We start from the raw sequence: 16,834 nt of genomic DNA, 5'->3' as shown, positions 1-16,834 counted from the left end.
GATTAAAGTTGACAAGGTTGGAGACCCCTGGTTTGAAACATGAACGATAGCGCGGGGCAGGCACTGAGGGGGGAAAAGGCGGCCCCTTCCGTAGAAAGCGGCTCGCTCGGGCCGGCTGGGGGAAGTCGGGAGACGGCGCGAGCTTCAGCAGGCCTAGCTGGCGGCGCCGCGTAGGCCTCTCTCGCGCAACCGCTGACAGGAAGCGGCTTCGAGCTCCTTGGTTCGAAATGGCGATGCGTGGCACGACATTGGGCCTCCGCTCTTAGGCGGAAGCGGTTTTTCCTTCGCTAACAGGGAAAGAGGCGCGTGAGGAAACGGGCGAGCGCGGGGGGACGGGGGAGGGGGGGGACGAGCGCAAGGGAAGGAGCCGCGGAGCGGTTTGGGAGTTGGGCTGGAAGAGGGATTTCTCCTCTTGCTTCCCCGGACGAGGCGCGTTCAGCTTTGAGGGATCGTTGGGGGAAAAAGCGGAGGGGGGACGGGGTGGCGGCTTCGCTCCGTTCCCGGCCCTTCTAACCTTGCTGACTCAGCGCTTCTCTCTCTAATCATGCTCGGACATGCCCGGCCGTTCTGTTTGGAGGAGCGAAGTCCAGGCATGCCCGTAAAACGAGGTCGCGGGGTTACTATTTATGCTCGGCTCTTGCGAGGCGCTTGAGACCGCGTAGCTGCAGGGCTCCTTACGGTAAGGTCACCGTGGTACTTTGGGTTTTGCTGCCATGTCGTCTAAGCAGGGGTCTCCAACCTTGGCAACTTTAAGACCCGTGGACTTCAACTCCCAGAGTTCCTCAGCCGCTGGCTGAGGAACTCTGGGAGTTGAAGTCCACAAGTCTTGAAGTTGCCAAGGTTGGAGACCCCTGAATTGCACCGCCTCGTCTTATTTTATTTTATTTTCTTTTTTTCCCTTTCCTCCCTATCAGGCAAGTGTGCAATACTAAAATGGCTTCTGCGACCGACCAGCCCGCCGCTGGCTCAGCTGTCATTGGCTGCTCGGATCAAGAAGGCCTGGTAAGCGCGTGAGGCGAGGCCGAGGCCTTTCAAGAGACGGTTGCATTTTTCCCGAGGACCCTGTTGAGCCCCTGCCGACAGGACAATAGGAAGGAGAGGGCGGTTTGTTAGTGTTGTTTATTCTGTATGTACGCGCCCCATGTTAGATGAGGGTTCTTTAAAAGTAATGGCAGGGGTGTTAAAAGGTTAGGTGGGTCACACGTTTTAAAGTTTTAAACCCTGATTTAGGAACTGCAATGAGGGATTCTGTCAGCATCCTGAGATCAGCAAATGACAGGCTGATTTAACCAATGAGGGTTAATTAGTAAACCTACTAATAGGTTTTTTTTTAATCGGAGAACTTTGATCCACTTCATCGTTCAAAAAATCCTTTGCAGTGTCTCGGTTTACAAATTCAGAGAAAAAGCTACTGTTAATTTGCTTGGGAAAAATCCATTGGATTTTTAAAAAACATGCTTTTGTGTAAATTATTCCCGAGATGATTATTTACGTGACGCCAAAGACCCAGTGAAAAAGCTATAAAGTGTGCTGGGAAGTTCAGGCTAATGAGATTTCTTGGCATAAATTTCACAGGTGCAAGGTATAATCTGTCACTTGAAAGGTATAAAAAAATTGCTACATGGAATTGCAGTAATTAAGTATTACCCTGTATTTGAGATAGAAAGACATTTTTGAACCAAAGTGAATATCACTTAAAAATATGTCCTCATTTGGATACGGGATATTTTCAACTTCCTAGTTCAGGGCTGAAGACTGGCTGGTTAAATTCTTAAGGGAAATCTAAAACTTAGGTCACCTTTATCATTTAAAAAAATGTGGAATATGTACTTATGAAGCTATTCTGTTTGATAGCTGTATTCAAAGAATTTACAAATACTGGCAACATAGTATCTAAAAAGCCCCAACATTCCTTTAGACCAGTGTTTTTCAACCACTGTGCCATAGTGTAAGGTGTGCCGTGGGAAAATTACTTTATATATAGTCAATATAGGCACAGAGTTAAATTTTGAACATTTTCTAATGGTGGTGTGCCTCGTGATTTTTTTCATGAAAAAAGTGTGCCTTTGCACAAAAAGGTTGAAAAACACTGCTTTAGACATCAAAATAAGATTCAGTTGGTTATCAACGCCCATGTGTGGCTGTTTTTCATTTCATATGTTTAAAGCTGTTCTGTTATTTATTTAGTTTTGGTTATGTTATTGTATCTCATGTGAATATATAAAATATGTTAAGAGCCAGTTTCAGCCCATCTCATAATAAGTAAGCAGAATATAAGATTTTAAATAAAATAGCATTCTCTGTTGTTTGGACATGATAGAAACAAGTTTAGGAAATTGTGCTTTTTTCCCCTTCTGCTTTTAAATACAAGCCTTTTTGAGGTTGACCTCAGAAAGATTTGCTACTGTTGAGCATATTAAAAACTTTAGAGCTAGGTTAGTTTTTGAAACATTTCCCATATTTTGAACAAGACACAACTTAACAAACTGCATCTTTGTTTATATTTTCAGATTAAGCCCAAACCACTGCTTATGAAACTTCTACAGTTTGCTGGTGCAGAAAAGGATACTTTTACCATGAAGGAGGTAAATAGATTTATTGCAATCAACATATGAAGTGAAAATGATTTAGGTATTTATTTTTCATATATTGAACAACATGTTGCGTTAACCTTGGCTGAAGAGTGAAGAATACTACAGAGCTGAGAAGCTGAGGTTGTTACTTTATCTTAGCTTTATATATGAAAGCAAACACAAGACCCATATTCTATTTTCCAAAGTTACCCATTTTCAAAGAATTATTTTCAACATTGTGAATATTTCTAATTTGATTAGAAATCATTAATTTCTAATTTTAAAAATAACCTTATTAGATTTTAAGATAAATGGAAACTAACAAAAATAATATTTAAGGTCAAAAATAAAAAAGAGGAGAAAAAAGAATGAAAAAGAAAGCAAAACCAAAAATGTATGTGGAAATTAAAATATCCTTTTTATTATTTTAGATCCTTTTTATTTCTTTCGATTTTCCTTTTTCATTCTTTATTCTTTATAAATACAAATAAGTTACCTCCACCTTTATCTACTTTTATTTCTAAATTAATATTTTTCTTAATATTTTTTCTGGTTCTTGCAAAATATCAAAAGGGGCTTCAAATCAGCATTAAAATCAATGTATTTTCTCTCACTATCTTAGCCAGCTCCATTTGGTGAAATTATAAAAAAACTTAATTGCAGTCAAGTGATTGTGGGACACTGCAAACAGTCATAAATGTCAACTGCTCAGTGCAATCTTATTTCAGGTCTGTCATAACTCTGAGCAACCATTAAATGACCAGTCATAAGTCAAGGACTACATGCATATCACTACTACTATACCTTTTAAAGAATTATCCATCTGATACAAAATTTCATCTGTCTTTTCAAGCCAATTTTAGTCCTGAATTAATCAAACATTGATTTTAATAAACTTAAAAGGATTGCTTTATCTTCATTACCATTATCTTTTCTACTCTAACAGTTGTTCTGAAAAGCCTCTGTTCTCCCTTTGCTTGTTGTCATTCCAAAGCAAAAGGCAGAAAAGAAAACAGATACAGGTAGTCCTCGACTTACGACCACAGTTGAGCCCAAAGTTTCTGTCGCTAAGTGAAAAATTTGTTAAGTGAATTTTGCTACATTTTATTACCTTAAGTGGATCACTGCAGTTAAGTTAGTAACACGGCTGTTAAGTGACCTGGCTTCCCCATTGACTTTGCTTAGAAGAAGGTTGCAAAAGATGTAACACTGCAACAGTGATAAATATGAGTCAGTTGTCAAGTGTCTGAATTTTGATCACATGACCAGGGGGATGCTGCATATGTAACTGTAAAAATCAGTCATAAGTCGCTTTTTTCAGCACTGTTGTAACTTTGAAGAATCACTGAATAAATTGTTTTAAGTCAAGGATTATCTACTTCACTCCCTCCAGTGTCTTTAAAGCTGTAGTTATATGTCTCAGCCAAATACACAATCTTCTCAAATTACTGTGGCCTTTTGTTTTATAAATCCAGTCAACAAGATATTAAGACAAAACAAAAAGCATTCCCATGGAAGAACTGTCAAATTAATGCAGTTGAGAATTTTACAATGCAAATTCATGAAAAACTTTTTTTTAAAAGTAATCTTCCCCATCTATTAATACCTTTCTTATATGACACCTATTATCTGGCTTATTGTAAAATATCAGTATATTTTTAAGTTTCTAAAACTTCTAGGTTTATAGTCACAGAAAGAAGTACTTATCTGTTGCAAAAGAAAATCTCTCTTAAATTGAAGAATAATAATTTTCTAAATATAATTAAGAAATGAGGATTGGCAGATCCAAATGTCCATAGGCTACATCCGTGATGGCGAACCTATGGCATGCGTGCCACATTTGCAGGGCACGCAAGGCGTTGCCCTGTCAGCTGGCCAGCTGACTTCGGCCTTCTTTTGAGGCCATTTTTCACCCTACTGAGGCTTTCTTGAGGCCTCCAGAGCGTGAAAAGCCGGCCCTATGGGCAAACCAGAAGTTTGGGAATGTACTTCCGGTTTGCTCATAGGGGCGGTTTTAGCCTTCCCGAGACTTCAGTGAAGCCTCCGGAAGGCTCCATAGGGCTAAAACCGGCCCTACGAGCAAACCGGAAGTCCGTTCCTGAACTTCCAATTTGCCCATAGGGCTGGTTTTTCGCACTCCGGAGGCTTCAGGGAAGCTCCTGAAGCCTCCGGAGTGTGGGGGAGGCTGTTTTCGCCCTCCCCAGGCTCCTATAAAGCCTCTGGAGCCTGGGGAAGGCAAAAAAAGCACACAAAAAATGGGGGGAGCAGTGGACGTGTACGCATGCACGCTGGGATAGTGCACATAGCATTATGGGTGTGACATGCCCGTGCACGACCCCCTTGCACTCCCCCCACCTTTGGCATGCAAGCCAAAAAAGTTTACCATCACTGGGCTACACCATTCTTAACTTGTGAAACAACCACAAAAAACTTCCATCTTTGTCTTTAACTGATAGTGAATGGCCATCTGAAGATCAAGTAGGTTTATTTCATACTTCCTCCTTCATTCAGAGGAAGTTCAGCAACCTGCACTGGATGTTGGGTTCCAATCAAACTTAAACTAAAGCACCATTAGTCCTCACTGGAATATTTATAATTTCAGAATGGCACCATAGCATTATAACTGAGACATTGAGAACTAGCTTTTGATTTAATAAATGTAATTGTTCTGTGAGCAAACTGTACTAAATGCAGTACAGATTCCACTTTCTAAATCTTGTATTATAAAACTGTTTAATGTTGTTTGTTGTAGATTTTGTTCTATATTGGCCAATATATTATGTCTAAACGTCTATATGATGAAAAGCAACAGCATATTGTACACTGTGCAAATGACCTTCTGGGGGATCTGTTTGGAGTACAGAGTTTCTCTATAAAAGAACACAGGTAAAAAAATACCCAAACTTGTAGATTGATCTTAAATGCTGTGCTATAGTTTTATTGGCATGACTTTATGTGCTACAAACATATCAATTCAGATTGCCTGCATGCTTATAGTGAACTTATTTTTAATGTAGAAATCTAATGTAACCTTTTATAGTTCTGTGTTGTATTTCCTTAGTACCTGTAATAAATAAACTGTAAAATAAAATAGTGTCTACAAGAAAACCATCCACATTTTGGCAATATTTATTTACTGCATTTATATACTTCTGTGAGAGCTCACGAACTGTTTGCAAAGGAACCGGTGCTGATTATTGGGGGCTGTAGATAAGAGTTTTTTAAACGTACTATAGCAAGTGTGATATAGTGTTTCAGGTGTTGGGCTGGCACTGAGGATACAGCTTCTAGTCATCTTTTAGCCTTGGAAACTCTGGATGACTTTGGGTCAAGACTGAAGATAGGCTGGAATCTGGATCCTAAGTGCTAACCCAGCAGCTTAATATTATATCACATGGCTGGATCTGAATGTAGCCTTAATATGGCCATTTAGAATTTTTTTGGGGGGGGGGAGGTAAAATATGCTATTTCAACAATTCTAGCTTTAGAATTAGAAGTGGATAGATGATTAATAAGTGTCAAATAGGCTGTTAGTTGGTATAAGTAAATGGTATAAAGATAAATGCAGATTTAATTCCAATCCTGCCTAATTGTAGTCATATTTTAGGCACTGTCAGTTGTACAAGGTTGGAATAACCACTTTATTTCAGTCTAGGAACAGGGCAAGGGCAAACCACTTCCAAAAATGTTGCCAAGAAAACTGCAAGGACTTGTCCAAGCAATTGTCAGAATGCAGAGAAATAAAAAAAGAGGCTGGGAGGAGGAGGAGAATCATATACTGAAAGATCTGTACTGATTGCTGAATGGCTTAAAGCCCTCTTTCACTCTGCTTTTAGCAGCCATTTTCAATTTGCTGTTTCTTTCCCAGAACTTCTGAATACATACAAGCTTTTTAAAAATCATTTTTTGTTCACTGTTCTTTATATCTAAAGCTCAGATCTTATTTTATCTTTAAAAAGGCAGTTATATTTGATGATTTCCAAAAACCTGGTAACAGCCACCCAGCAAGGTAAGTTATTTTTTTTCTAATAAGCTTGCACTACAATTGATGGACAGAGAGCAAATAAGAAACCCATTGAACTGTTGCATGGTTAAAATTTTGAAAACAGAATAGATCCTGAAATGCAGTTATATAAATATTTGTTTAATCCTTTCTAACTATTGGTCAACATTTATTACTGAATTTTAAGGAATTAAAATTTATACAATTATAAAGTAATAACTAGATTATTTTTAAATGTGTGTCTGAATTGCCAGCTTTCCTCTTTTGTGACTTTCAGTATGTATTTTTTTAAAGACTTTAATGCCATAGCTGTGAATCAGTCCAGATGCCAGCTAGAAAATGGAAACATTCTAAAGGTGATCACTGATTTATATTACATTTATTTATTTATTCATTCATTCATTCATTCATTCATTCATTCATTCATTCATTAAATTTATTTGCTACCCATCTCACCACAAAGCAACTCTGGGCAGCTTACAAAGTTAAAACCAACAAAATAGTACAAATACACATATAACAATAACATTATAAGTTATGGTAAAAATATAGGGAGGGAGGTAACAAGTTGTGCGGATGGTGATGTGGGATCAGTTATTAATCTACCAACCATCTCCAGCGTAGCATTCCCCCATTGGGGCCCCAAGCCAACTGGCAGAAACAGGTTTTCGGGTCCTTATGGAAGGTCAGGAGAGAGTGGTGTGGTGGCTTAGAGGTGAAGACATGCTTGCCTTCCACTCAGAAGTTTCAAAGTTCAATCCTGGGTAGCAGCAGAGGTTTCTCTATCAGGGTACAAAGAGAAAATATCTGCTGCGGACTCCATGTAGGTGTCAGGAAGGGCATCCAATCAGTAAACACCATTTAGCTACCCTGACTCCACTCCAAATAAAGGAATTAAATGATATAAAAAGGAATCTCTCCCCAGGAGGTAAGATGTTCCAAAGAGTAGGAGCCACATGAGAGAAGGCTCTTGACCTCACCAACCGAAATTCCTTGACTGACCGGATTGCAGTATACCTCCCCTGATGGGGCAGCATGTCCCCTTGTATTGAGATAATTCTTCAGGAATATATATGGTATTTGCCCCTTTATTCTTTCACATGTAATTCTGAAATTGTTATTTAATATATTATTAAACAGGACACAATACAAGAAGCCACTGAAGCCACCACTTCCCGAAGAACAAGATCCAGTGAAACAGGTATATAAATCTGTTGTGTTATGTTTCAGTCCTTAGAATAATTTGGATTTTCAAAGGTAATCATTGACTACTAATGTGATTGTATACATTGTGTGGAAATAGAGTTGTTTATTGTTGGCTAACCTCTGATTGATATCTGACTTCTCATACTCTTTAATACATTGACTGTTGGCCTCAAATTTAACAATGGAATTTAACTTGTCTGTCTAATACAGTGTGTTGTGGAGATATAGCTAAGTGAGATATAGCAGCTTTGTTTATTCTTTGTATCCTGAATATTATTTATCCTATAGATCAATTTACTTCACACTGTTCCAACTGGTTTAGTGAAAAGCAATTGTACTAGAAACATTTTAAATATAGTTACAATTACTACTGTCAAGTAGAAGCTTTTTTTAATCTTTATAAAATAATGTCTGCTTTTAAAAATATTTAGCAGTGTTTCTTTTAAAGATAGCAATCCAATGAACAATTTCTCGTAATTTGAAATTACATTGAAAACATGTAACTTGGGGGGGGGGGGCATGTCAATAGATGTCTTAGTGAGCCATTAGTATTTTATGCAACGTTTTAGGTAGTACTGGTGATTTTCTTTCAGAATATGGAAAGAAGATTTAGTCCTCAGATAAGAATAAGACATAGCAATCACCTATACTTTCTGAAGTTTAGAAATTGCCTAGCAGAGTTTCATCATTCAGTTCTTTTCTAACACAAAATCAGAGATTTGGTAATTTGCTTAAGAGAGTTTTTTTTCCAATAGAAGAAAGTGCTTCAGAAGATGTGAATTATGAAAGACAAAGAAAAAGGCAGAAATCTGACAGTATTTCTCTTACATTTGATGAAAGTCTTAAATGGTGTGTAGTACATTGTGAGCGAAGCAACAGCAGCAGTTCAATCAATTCCTCACCAAGTCCAGTAAGTAGATACTAGTTTGAATTTTTAAACAAGAAACTTAACTATTAAAGCTGTAACACTAGCAGTAAATGATAATAGCATGAGAAAATGATATGATGTATTTTAACCTGACATATCAAAAAAGAAGAAAACTAGTCAAGGCTTCTCAGTAAACCTGCTAATTTGTTATCTGTAGTTTCCCCATCAGAAATAGGAAAGTATTGAATTCATGTCCGTATTCTAAGACAGAAAATGGCTGAGAAAATTTTTCATGAAGTGAAAGGCTGAAAGGCCTCTTTGGAAGTACTAGAAACAAATAGGTCTCATGTATATCACTGTATACAAGAGGAAAAAAATTCCCCTTTAATATTTTGTATGTTTTACTCCAATTCTGTTGCATTGAAATATACCCACCAAAAAGATAACAGAATTGGAAGGAAACTTGGAGGTCTTCTAGTTAACGCTCCGCTCCAACAGAAAACTCTATGCCATTTCAGACAAATACTTGTACAATCTTTTCTTTAAAACCTCCAACGGTAAGAGTATGACTGTCAGGAAACTTCTCCTTAGTTCTAGGCTGGTTCTCTCGATTTAGTTTCCATCCATTGCTTCTTCTGCTTTCAGGTGGTTTGGAGAATAGGTTGACCCCCCTTTTCTTTCTGGCAGCCCCTTGGATATTGATATCATGTCATTCCTAATCCTTCTTTTCATTAAACTAGACATACCCAATTCCTAAAACCATTCTTCATATGTTTTAGCCTCCAATCCCCTAAACATCTTTATTGCTCTTCTCTGCATTCTTTCTAGAGTTTCAACATCTTTTTTATATTGTGGTAACCCAAACTGGATGAAATAGTCCAAGTGTGGTCTTACCAAAGCATTATAAAGTGGTAGTAACTCTTCATGTGAACCTGATTCTATCCCTCTGTTAATGACTGTGTTGGCTTTTTGGCAGCTACAGCACACTGCTGGCTTATATTTAAGTGACTGCCCACTTGGACTCCAATATCCTTATAACAGTTACTATTATTGAGATAGTCATTCTGATGTATATTTATTATGACTGTTAGCTTTCATAGTTTGAACCCTCTTTTTGTTGACTAATTTACATAATTGGTAAGATGGAATTACTACTGTAAAATGTGTTGTTATTAGTCTGAGTTGCATATTTCAAGATGCTGTATTTTGTCTACCTCCACCCACTATGTTTTCAAACTTAAAACTTATCCTTGTCCTTCCTGCCTAAGGTGATGTTTCTTAGGGGCTTCAGCAACTTTAACTGCAATGTATTCTTAGCTAGTAAATTATTACATCTAGAGCCTTTCTGTAACTGCAGTCACAGTACATATTTTTCAAAACCTGTTTATTCTGCTTAAATAAGCCAAGGGTTTGTTAAATTAGATATTGTAAAATAGAGGAAGCTTTTATTAAAATATGATTTTGAATTGGCAGAATGGGTAATAGTATTTCAGTGTTGACTGGCATTTTCCGCAACATTTGATTTGACAAAGCATAATGCAATAGTGAATCATTAATATTCAGTGATATCAGAACTTGCCTCTACAGACTGGAAACTAGCACAGTACAATATAATACTGGCTAAACAATTTTTTTAGACTTTTGTGCAACACACCACCTGCTAAAATGCTAAATGTTCCACACAGAACCATAGTAAGGCAATTCCTAAAACTGTATGACAACTGATGCCTTATGATCATTGTTGCTGAAACATAATTTGTCTCTTCTGTTCAGTTCATACCCATGCCATTTCAATAATGTTCCTTCTTTCAAAAGATTAATGTTTACTTTTTAATTATGGAAGTAGTCTTGTTTTTAAAGAAAGAAAACACTTTTTCCCATAGCAATGCCCCTCTACTTCAGAGAATATGCAATTTTCATTGTAGGAGCTTGGACCATAATTGGGATCTGAACCAATTGGGATTGCTAAACTGATGTGGTCATTAAGTGAGTCATGCCCAATTTTACAATCCTTTTTGTCATGATTGTTGAGCAAATCATATGGTTGTTAAATGAATCTGGCCTCCCCCATTGACTTTGCTTGTTGAAAGGCCCCTGGGCAGTTTGCAAATGGTGATCATGTAACCCAGAGACACTGGAACCATTGTAAATACATGCTGGTTGTCAAGCATCTGGCTTTTGATCATGTGACTATGGGGATATTACAGCATTCATAAGTGCAGAGACTAGTCATATGTCACTTTTTTCAATGCTGTCCTAACTTCGAAAGGTCAAATGAATGATTGTAAATCAAGGGGTTCCTGTACTTTGATAAACAAATAAATAAAATTAACTACTTCCTAGAAGTTTGTATCCTATTAGCACAGTTTTGTTTCCATTATTTCAGATGCTCTTTTCATCCTATATATGCATTATAATTTTAGGGACCTCATCTCTTAAATTTCATTACTATTCTAATCAGAAACATTCTTTCTAGGATCGTGCCAGTTTAAGTGAAAATTCAGACTGGTTAGATGAAGATTCGATTTCAGATCAATTCAGTGTAGAGTTTGAAGTTGAATCTATCTACTCAGAAGACTATAGTCCTAATGAAGAAGGGTTTGAATTAACAGATGAGGATGATGAAGTATGTATATTTGAACCAAAATCAGATGGAATGTTGTTTGAGAAATGTAACTTCATATAGGAATGTTTAAAAGTGAACATAACCAAGCGAACTAGCAATCTCTCAAAATCTAGAGGTACATTTCTGTGAAGTTTCAGAAGTTCTGCTTACCTTTGCTACTCACTATTATCAGATCTTCATGTAAGTCCTTCTGCTATATATAAAAGGAGTCTGAATGAAGAAATAAAGTTTGATGCTGGGAGAAAATGCTTCCTCCCTGAATGGCATATTCTTTATTCTATTTTGAAAATCAATAAATAGCAATAGCAATAGCAGTAGACTTATATACCGCTTCATAGGGCTTTCAGCCCTCTCTAAGCGGTTTACAGAGAGTCAGCATATTGCCCCCAACAATCTGGGTCCTCATTTTACCCACCTCGGAAGGATGGAAGGCTGAGTCAACCCTGAGCCGGTGAGATTTGAACCGCTGAACTGCTGATCTAGCAGTAGCCTGCAGTGCTGCATTTAACCACTGCGCCACCTTGGCTCTTAAGAGGAATAATTGTAGCTTGGAATAATAAAGAGGAATAATTGTAGCTTGGAGTTGAAATTAGGGGTCCTTGGTGGTTTCTTACTTGCTTGTTTTCTTGCAGACGATTCATTACCCAAACTAGGGCAAAGCTCTGAGCACTGATGTTACCTAGTTTGGGTAATGAAACGTCTGCAAGAAAACAAGCTCAGAGACCATCAGACCCCTCATTTTGAAAATGAAATCCAGGTTTTAAACATAGGACTTTTCAGTGCAAAATTCTACATCATTAGTCTTCGAATGTGTCTGATTAAGTTGTGTACTGACAAGTTCTCAGTTCTTTGAAGATTAGTATAAAAAATTTGGAAATTCAAAAATAGCTAATAATGTCAAAAACAATGTACTGAGGCTGTGCAATGCTTATAAACCTTTCTCTCTTAATCCATGTTTGCTTCCATCCCCCAAAGCTTTTAGACAAAGGCTGGGTTTACTTATGATGCAGTTATGATATGAGTTATTTGATATGGTTTAGCACATTATATGCAGCCAAATATTGTTTTGAATAGCCTAATTAATGTTTTAATTTTCTGAACTGGACCTCTAGCTTTTTAAAATAAGTAATTGTGTAGTACAATTTATAGCTAATTTTGAAAGTATTCTGAAAGAGTAGGAAGCTGGTAACTTTCCTTTTTATCACAATCTTGTTCTCAATAATAATTTCTAATAAGATTTTATTGATTTAAAGTATTCTAAAAGTAAATAGTCATTGACTTGGGATGGAGAAATTACTGTATTTTCTTCTCAAATGATAAAATAATGGTGAAATTTATTTTCATTGATGAAAGAAAATTAAAACTTCACAAATTAACGTTAGAGTTATAATTTGTGTGAATTTTAATTAAAAACAATTTAATTTTTCATCAGGTATATCAGTTAACTATATATCAGACTGAAGACAGTGATATAGATTCATTTGATGAAGACCCTGAAATTTCACTAGCAGTAAGTAAAACCTTGATTTGAGACAAATTGCAGTTTTGAATTTTCAACATATTCCTTAATTTATTCCAGGAGATGACCCATCTGTCTGTAAACACACACACACACACACACACACACACACACACACACACAGAGCGAGAGAGTGAGTTTACCCGAAAATAAGCCCCACCCCGAAAACAAGCCCCAGCCTCATTTTTTGGGGTGGGTCTAATATAAGCCCTACTCCAAAAATAACCCTGGGAGAATGGGTGTGGCCAGCACGAGAGACCGCAAGTGTACAGGTGTCGATGGTGTCTGGATGCAGCCGCCAGTCCCTTGGCGCAGTGCAAATACCGTTAATTCTGAGCTTAGTGGGAGAGGGGGAGGGGGAGAAGACAGGTGATCCAGACAAGCTGCGGGGCTGCCTGACTCACGGGAGGTTGCCTATTGGGTGCTTGGGATATATTGATTGAATGTATAGCATGTGTTGTACTTCAAATTGCACTCGTCTTCCTTGGGAAGCGCTCCCCACCACCACTATTGGGCAATAACACTTTAGGAAAGAATACATATTGTTCCCTTTTCACAAACTATTACACGTGGAATGATAATAATTTCCCTAATAGGATCAATGTGATTGCATTGATGCAACAAAATGTGAATTGTGTATATCACCAAATCATTCTGCAGGAAATCAAGTATCTCGGACAGCAGAGTGCATTACAATAAATATGGCACCAAGTCTGAAATCCTGTCAGGATCATCTCCTGAAATAATCTTGGCAAAAACGTATCAATTTTAAATCATTTTTCTTTAAGCACAACTGTTCTGTGGCTAAAGCCAAAGTGCTGTGAATAGCTGTACCCTAAAGTATATTGAGCAGTCCAGATCCTGGCCAGTTAAAATACTTCTACAATGAAATTTTGTTCCAGTCATGGACAATTTTGCCTTTCAGAATATATTCACCTCATATCTTACCAGAGGCCAAAGCATCTGACTTAGGACTTCCAGTCAATTGCTATTTATATACAAAGCTTCAATCTTTCATGAACGTAGAAGAAGTATAGGCTTTACATATTTATATATGTGAAAGCATCCAATGTTATTAGCTCTTCAACATCTTTCTAGATTACCATGCATCTATGGCAAGTGCCATTGTTTTGACTTTACATGTTTATTTTCTACAAATAAGGTTTGCAATAATCAGAGAGGGTAGTTTTGGTTAAAAATATGACCCTTCTGAGATCTTCTTAGAGCCCATCATGTGTACAAATAACTTTATAGTTTATCTTTTATTTTGATAAAGCATTTGCTTTAACACAAATTATTTCTATTTAATTCACCAAAGGATTATTGGAAATGCTCAAAGTGCAATGAAATGAACCCCCCTCTTCCATCCCATTGCCCAAGATGCTGGACTCTTCGGAAGGACTGGCTTCCTGATAAAAAGACTGACATAGCCAAGAAGAACAAATTTCTAAATTGCTCACCGTTAGATCCTGAGGAGGGCTTTGATGTTCCTGACTGTAAGAAAGGGAAAATTAATGAGGATAAAGAAGAGGAAAGTGCAGAACAAAGTCCCGAATCTCAGGAAAGTGAGGCATATTCACAGCCATCTACATCTAGCAGTATGGTTTATAGTAGCCAAGAAGACTATAAAGAATCTGAGAAAGAAGACATTGAAGACAAAGAAGAAAAACTGGAACTGGGGCAGCCTGTCTCCAGTGTAGAGCCTTGTGTCATATGTCAGACAAGACCTAAAAATGGTTGCATAGTACATGGAAGGACAGGACACTTAATGTCATGTTTTGTATGTGCAAAAAAGCTGAAGAAAAGGAACAAACCTTGTCCAGTCTGCAGGCAGCCTATTGAGATGATATTGCTAACTTATTTTTGCTAGCTGCAGTACAAACAGCTGTTCCAACATGTAGAATAACAGGATGCAATTTTGAATGTTTACAGAAATATATTTATTTTCCAAAAGAGATAAACTTTTAAACATTGCACTGCAATTGACAGTATGATCATAACATTCTCGAGTTTAGTTTTGAAATTTGCCAAAACAGTAAGCACATGTATATTGTACATGATGAAGACTGATAATTCAGAGTTTATTCTTTATATTTAATATAAAGAAATCTTAATACACTTATAGGGATCACAGAAGTAAAGTATGTATTACCTTCTAAATCTGAAACTGATTTACTTACCTAAGCTGATCCAAATACTGTAGGCCAAACACCGTGGATACAATGGAAGGTCCTTAATGATTTTTAGTTGTTTTCCAGGTTTCTTATATCTAAGTGGTTATTGGCTAGTTATCTCAAAAAGAGCTTAAAGCTGATGTGAAAAAACTTGTCTGACAGATCCCTTAATTCTGATTAAAACAAGAGGCAGACAGTTGTTTTGTGCCTGGATAAGCTTACAAATCTGTTCCCAATGTGAAAGCTCTACCTTTGCCTCAGTGAACCCAATGAAGTTTTGGTGGTCTACTCGAGTTGCGTTCTTTAGGCCATAGTTACCATACTTGTATTTCTTTGGTGAAATTATAAAGGGTGACTTACATTTGTGCTGTGATGAAATATTATGGCAAGAATTCTGTTTAAAAGGTTCTTACAAGAACTAATTCTAAAAGTCACTGAAATAAGATGTAGCATTCCAAGTACTTACCCACTGTTTTAATACATTCACAGCAAGCAAATACTGTACAATGTGTGTGAGTTGCAACCTATAATTTACCAATAAACAGTCAATCTTTGCTTTTGTTGATTTGCCACATTTTATTTTCATATAGTAATTCAGTTCACAGTAGTAATAGGTTATCAGTTTCCAGTTTTTCTTTGGTAATAGGGAAAGGCAGCAATGTGTAATTTTTATTCTTTTCCTCCACATCTACAATCTAAAGATTGTAATGGTGATCAATTTACTTGAACTTTTTCTAAAATGAGATCTGACAAGAGCTTCCATAATACATTGTATTTCTTGGTGTGTGTGTGTGTGTGTGTGTGTGTGTGTGTGTGTGTTTGTATGTGTGTTTGTATGTATGTGTGTGTACTTCCCCATTTGTATTAATTCTGGGGCAAAACTCTGTATCAGTACTGTTATTTTGTTTCTACCTGAAATGCAAAAATAGTTTGTCATTGAAATTTTTCCCTAATTTAGTTCTCTTGACTTCAGTATTCTAAAATGTGATTCTAAAGAGACGAGGAAAGGTAGAAGCAACAGATCATGCTTTTTTATACAGTACCATATCCAAGAGCATTTGTTATAGATGCTTAATAGGTACTAATAAAATAATCTCATTGGCTCAGGTTGGCTCAGAGTAGGTTCCATGTGTGTACAGATGCCCTACACAGTGGGGAAAAAGAATTTATTCAAGCAAATTTTTGCATTCATTTGTCCATTAAAGAGAAAAGACCAATCATGTAAAATTAAAACATCATGTTGGTCTCTTCTGACCTATCATTTTTATCCTTAAGATCCAGTTATGTTAGTATAGTAATTCTATTTTAAGTGAAAGGCAAAGGTGATGTTTCATTAAATTAATCATAAATTAATAATTATATCACTGTGACCCGAGTGCACATTTTCCTATTCTCAAAGGCTGAAACAGAATGCAGTTGTTAATTCAAAGACTTTATTATCCAGAATAACTCAATAAAAATTAAAATCTTCTATAGTCAAGTAATGTTAAAAAGCAAATCTAAAAATACAAATATTATATGCCTATATATACAAAAATTAGAAAGTTAAACACTGTAACAGTAACCGTACTAACACTGTTTGAATAAAGTGGTTTCAATGGACATGGAACAGGCTTTTTTGAGGTAGATCCCAGGGAGAAAATAAAGTCATATTCATAGGCACTGAATTTTTCTGCACCATTTGGTAAAACTACTTCCTGTTGTAATGACATAAATCCAGGGAGGGTTGCCTGAAAAACAATTTAGTCTTGTCAGTATGCTTTACTATGTTTACTATTCTAATTTTCAGAGTAACTTGGAAGTTCCATTATCAATGTAAATGTTTGCTCCATGTGCAGAATGCTCATTTCGTATCATAAAGCTTG

At 36.8% G+C, this 16,834-nt stretch overlaps 2 protein-coding genes across 5 annotated transcripts in view; one reads left to right on the top strand and one right to left on the bottom strand.

Annotated features, from left to right (window-relative positions):
• Positions 1 to 15,523, top strand: MDM2 (MDM2 proto-oncogene). Of its 3 annotated transcripts, none has more exons than XM_032220733.1 (11): positions 1 to 302; positions 915 to 1,002; positions 2,511 to 2,585; positions 5,326 to 5,459; positions 6,533 to 6,582; positions 6,871 to 6,932; positions 7,717 to 7,777; positions 8,538 to 8,692; positions 11,127 to 11,276; positions 12,709 to 12,786; positions 14,114 to 15,523. In XM_032220733.1, exons 2-11 carry the CDS (start codon positions 934 to 936, stop codon positions 14,663 to 14,665), a joined length of 1,386 nt encoding a protein of 461 aa, XP_032076624.1. In that variant the 5' UTR covers positions 1 to 302; positions 915 to 933; the 3' UTR covers positions 14,666 to 15,523. The 3 variants fall into 3 exon arrangements, with proteins under 3 accessions (XP_032076624.1, XP_032076625.1, XP_032076623.1); XM_032220732.1 differs by lacking the exon at positions 1 to 302 and adding an exon at positions 344 to 679; XM_032220734.1 differs by lacking the exons at positions 1 to 302; positions 11,127 to 11,276 and adding an exon at positions 343 to 679.
• CPM (carboxypeptidase M) overlaps positions 15,261 to 16,834 on the bottom strand; it is a 25,132-nt gene continuing 23,558 nt past the window's right edge. For both annotated transcript variants that reach the window (XM_032220735.1, XM_032220736.1), the window contains one exon: positions 15,261 to 16,699. In XM_032220735.1, coding sequence (XP_032076626.1) covers positions 16,484 to 16,699 — 216 coding nt within the window. In that variant the 3' untranslated portion in view covers positions 15,261 to 16,483. The remainder of the gene's footprint in view (positions 16,700 to 16,834) is intronic.

The sequence above is a fragment of the Thamnophis elegans genome, chromosome 7, assembly GCF_009769535.1.
Source record: "Thamnophis elegans isolate rThaEle1 chromosome 7, rThaEle1.pri, whole genome shotgun sequence".
NCBI classification, from domain to species: domain Eukaryota; kingdom Metazoa; phylum Chordata; class Lepidosauria; order Squamata; family Colubridae; genus Thamnophis; species Thamnophis elegans.
The sequence above is the reverse complement of the archived record's forward strand: the minus strand, read 5'-3'. Positions and strand labels throughout refer to the sequence as shown.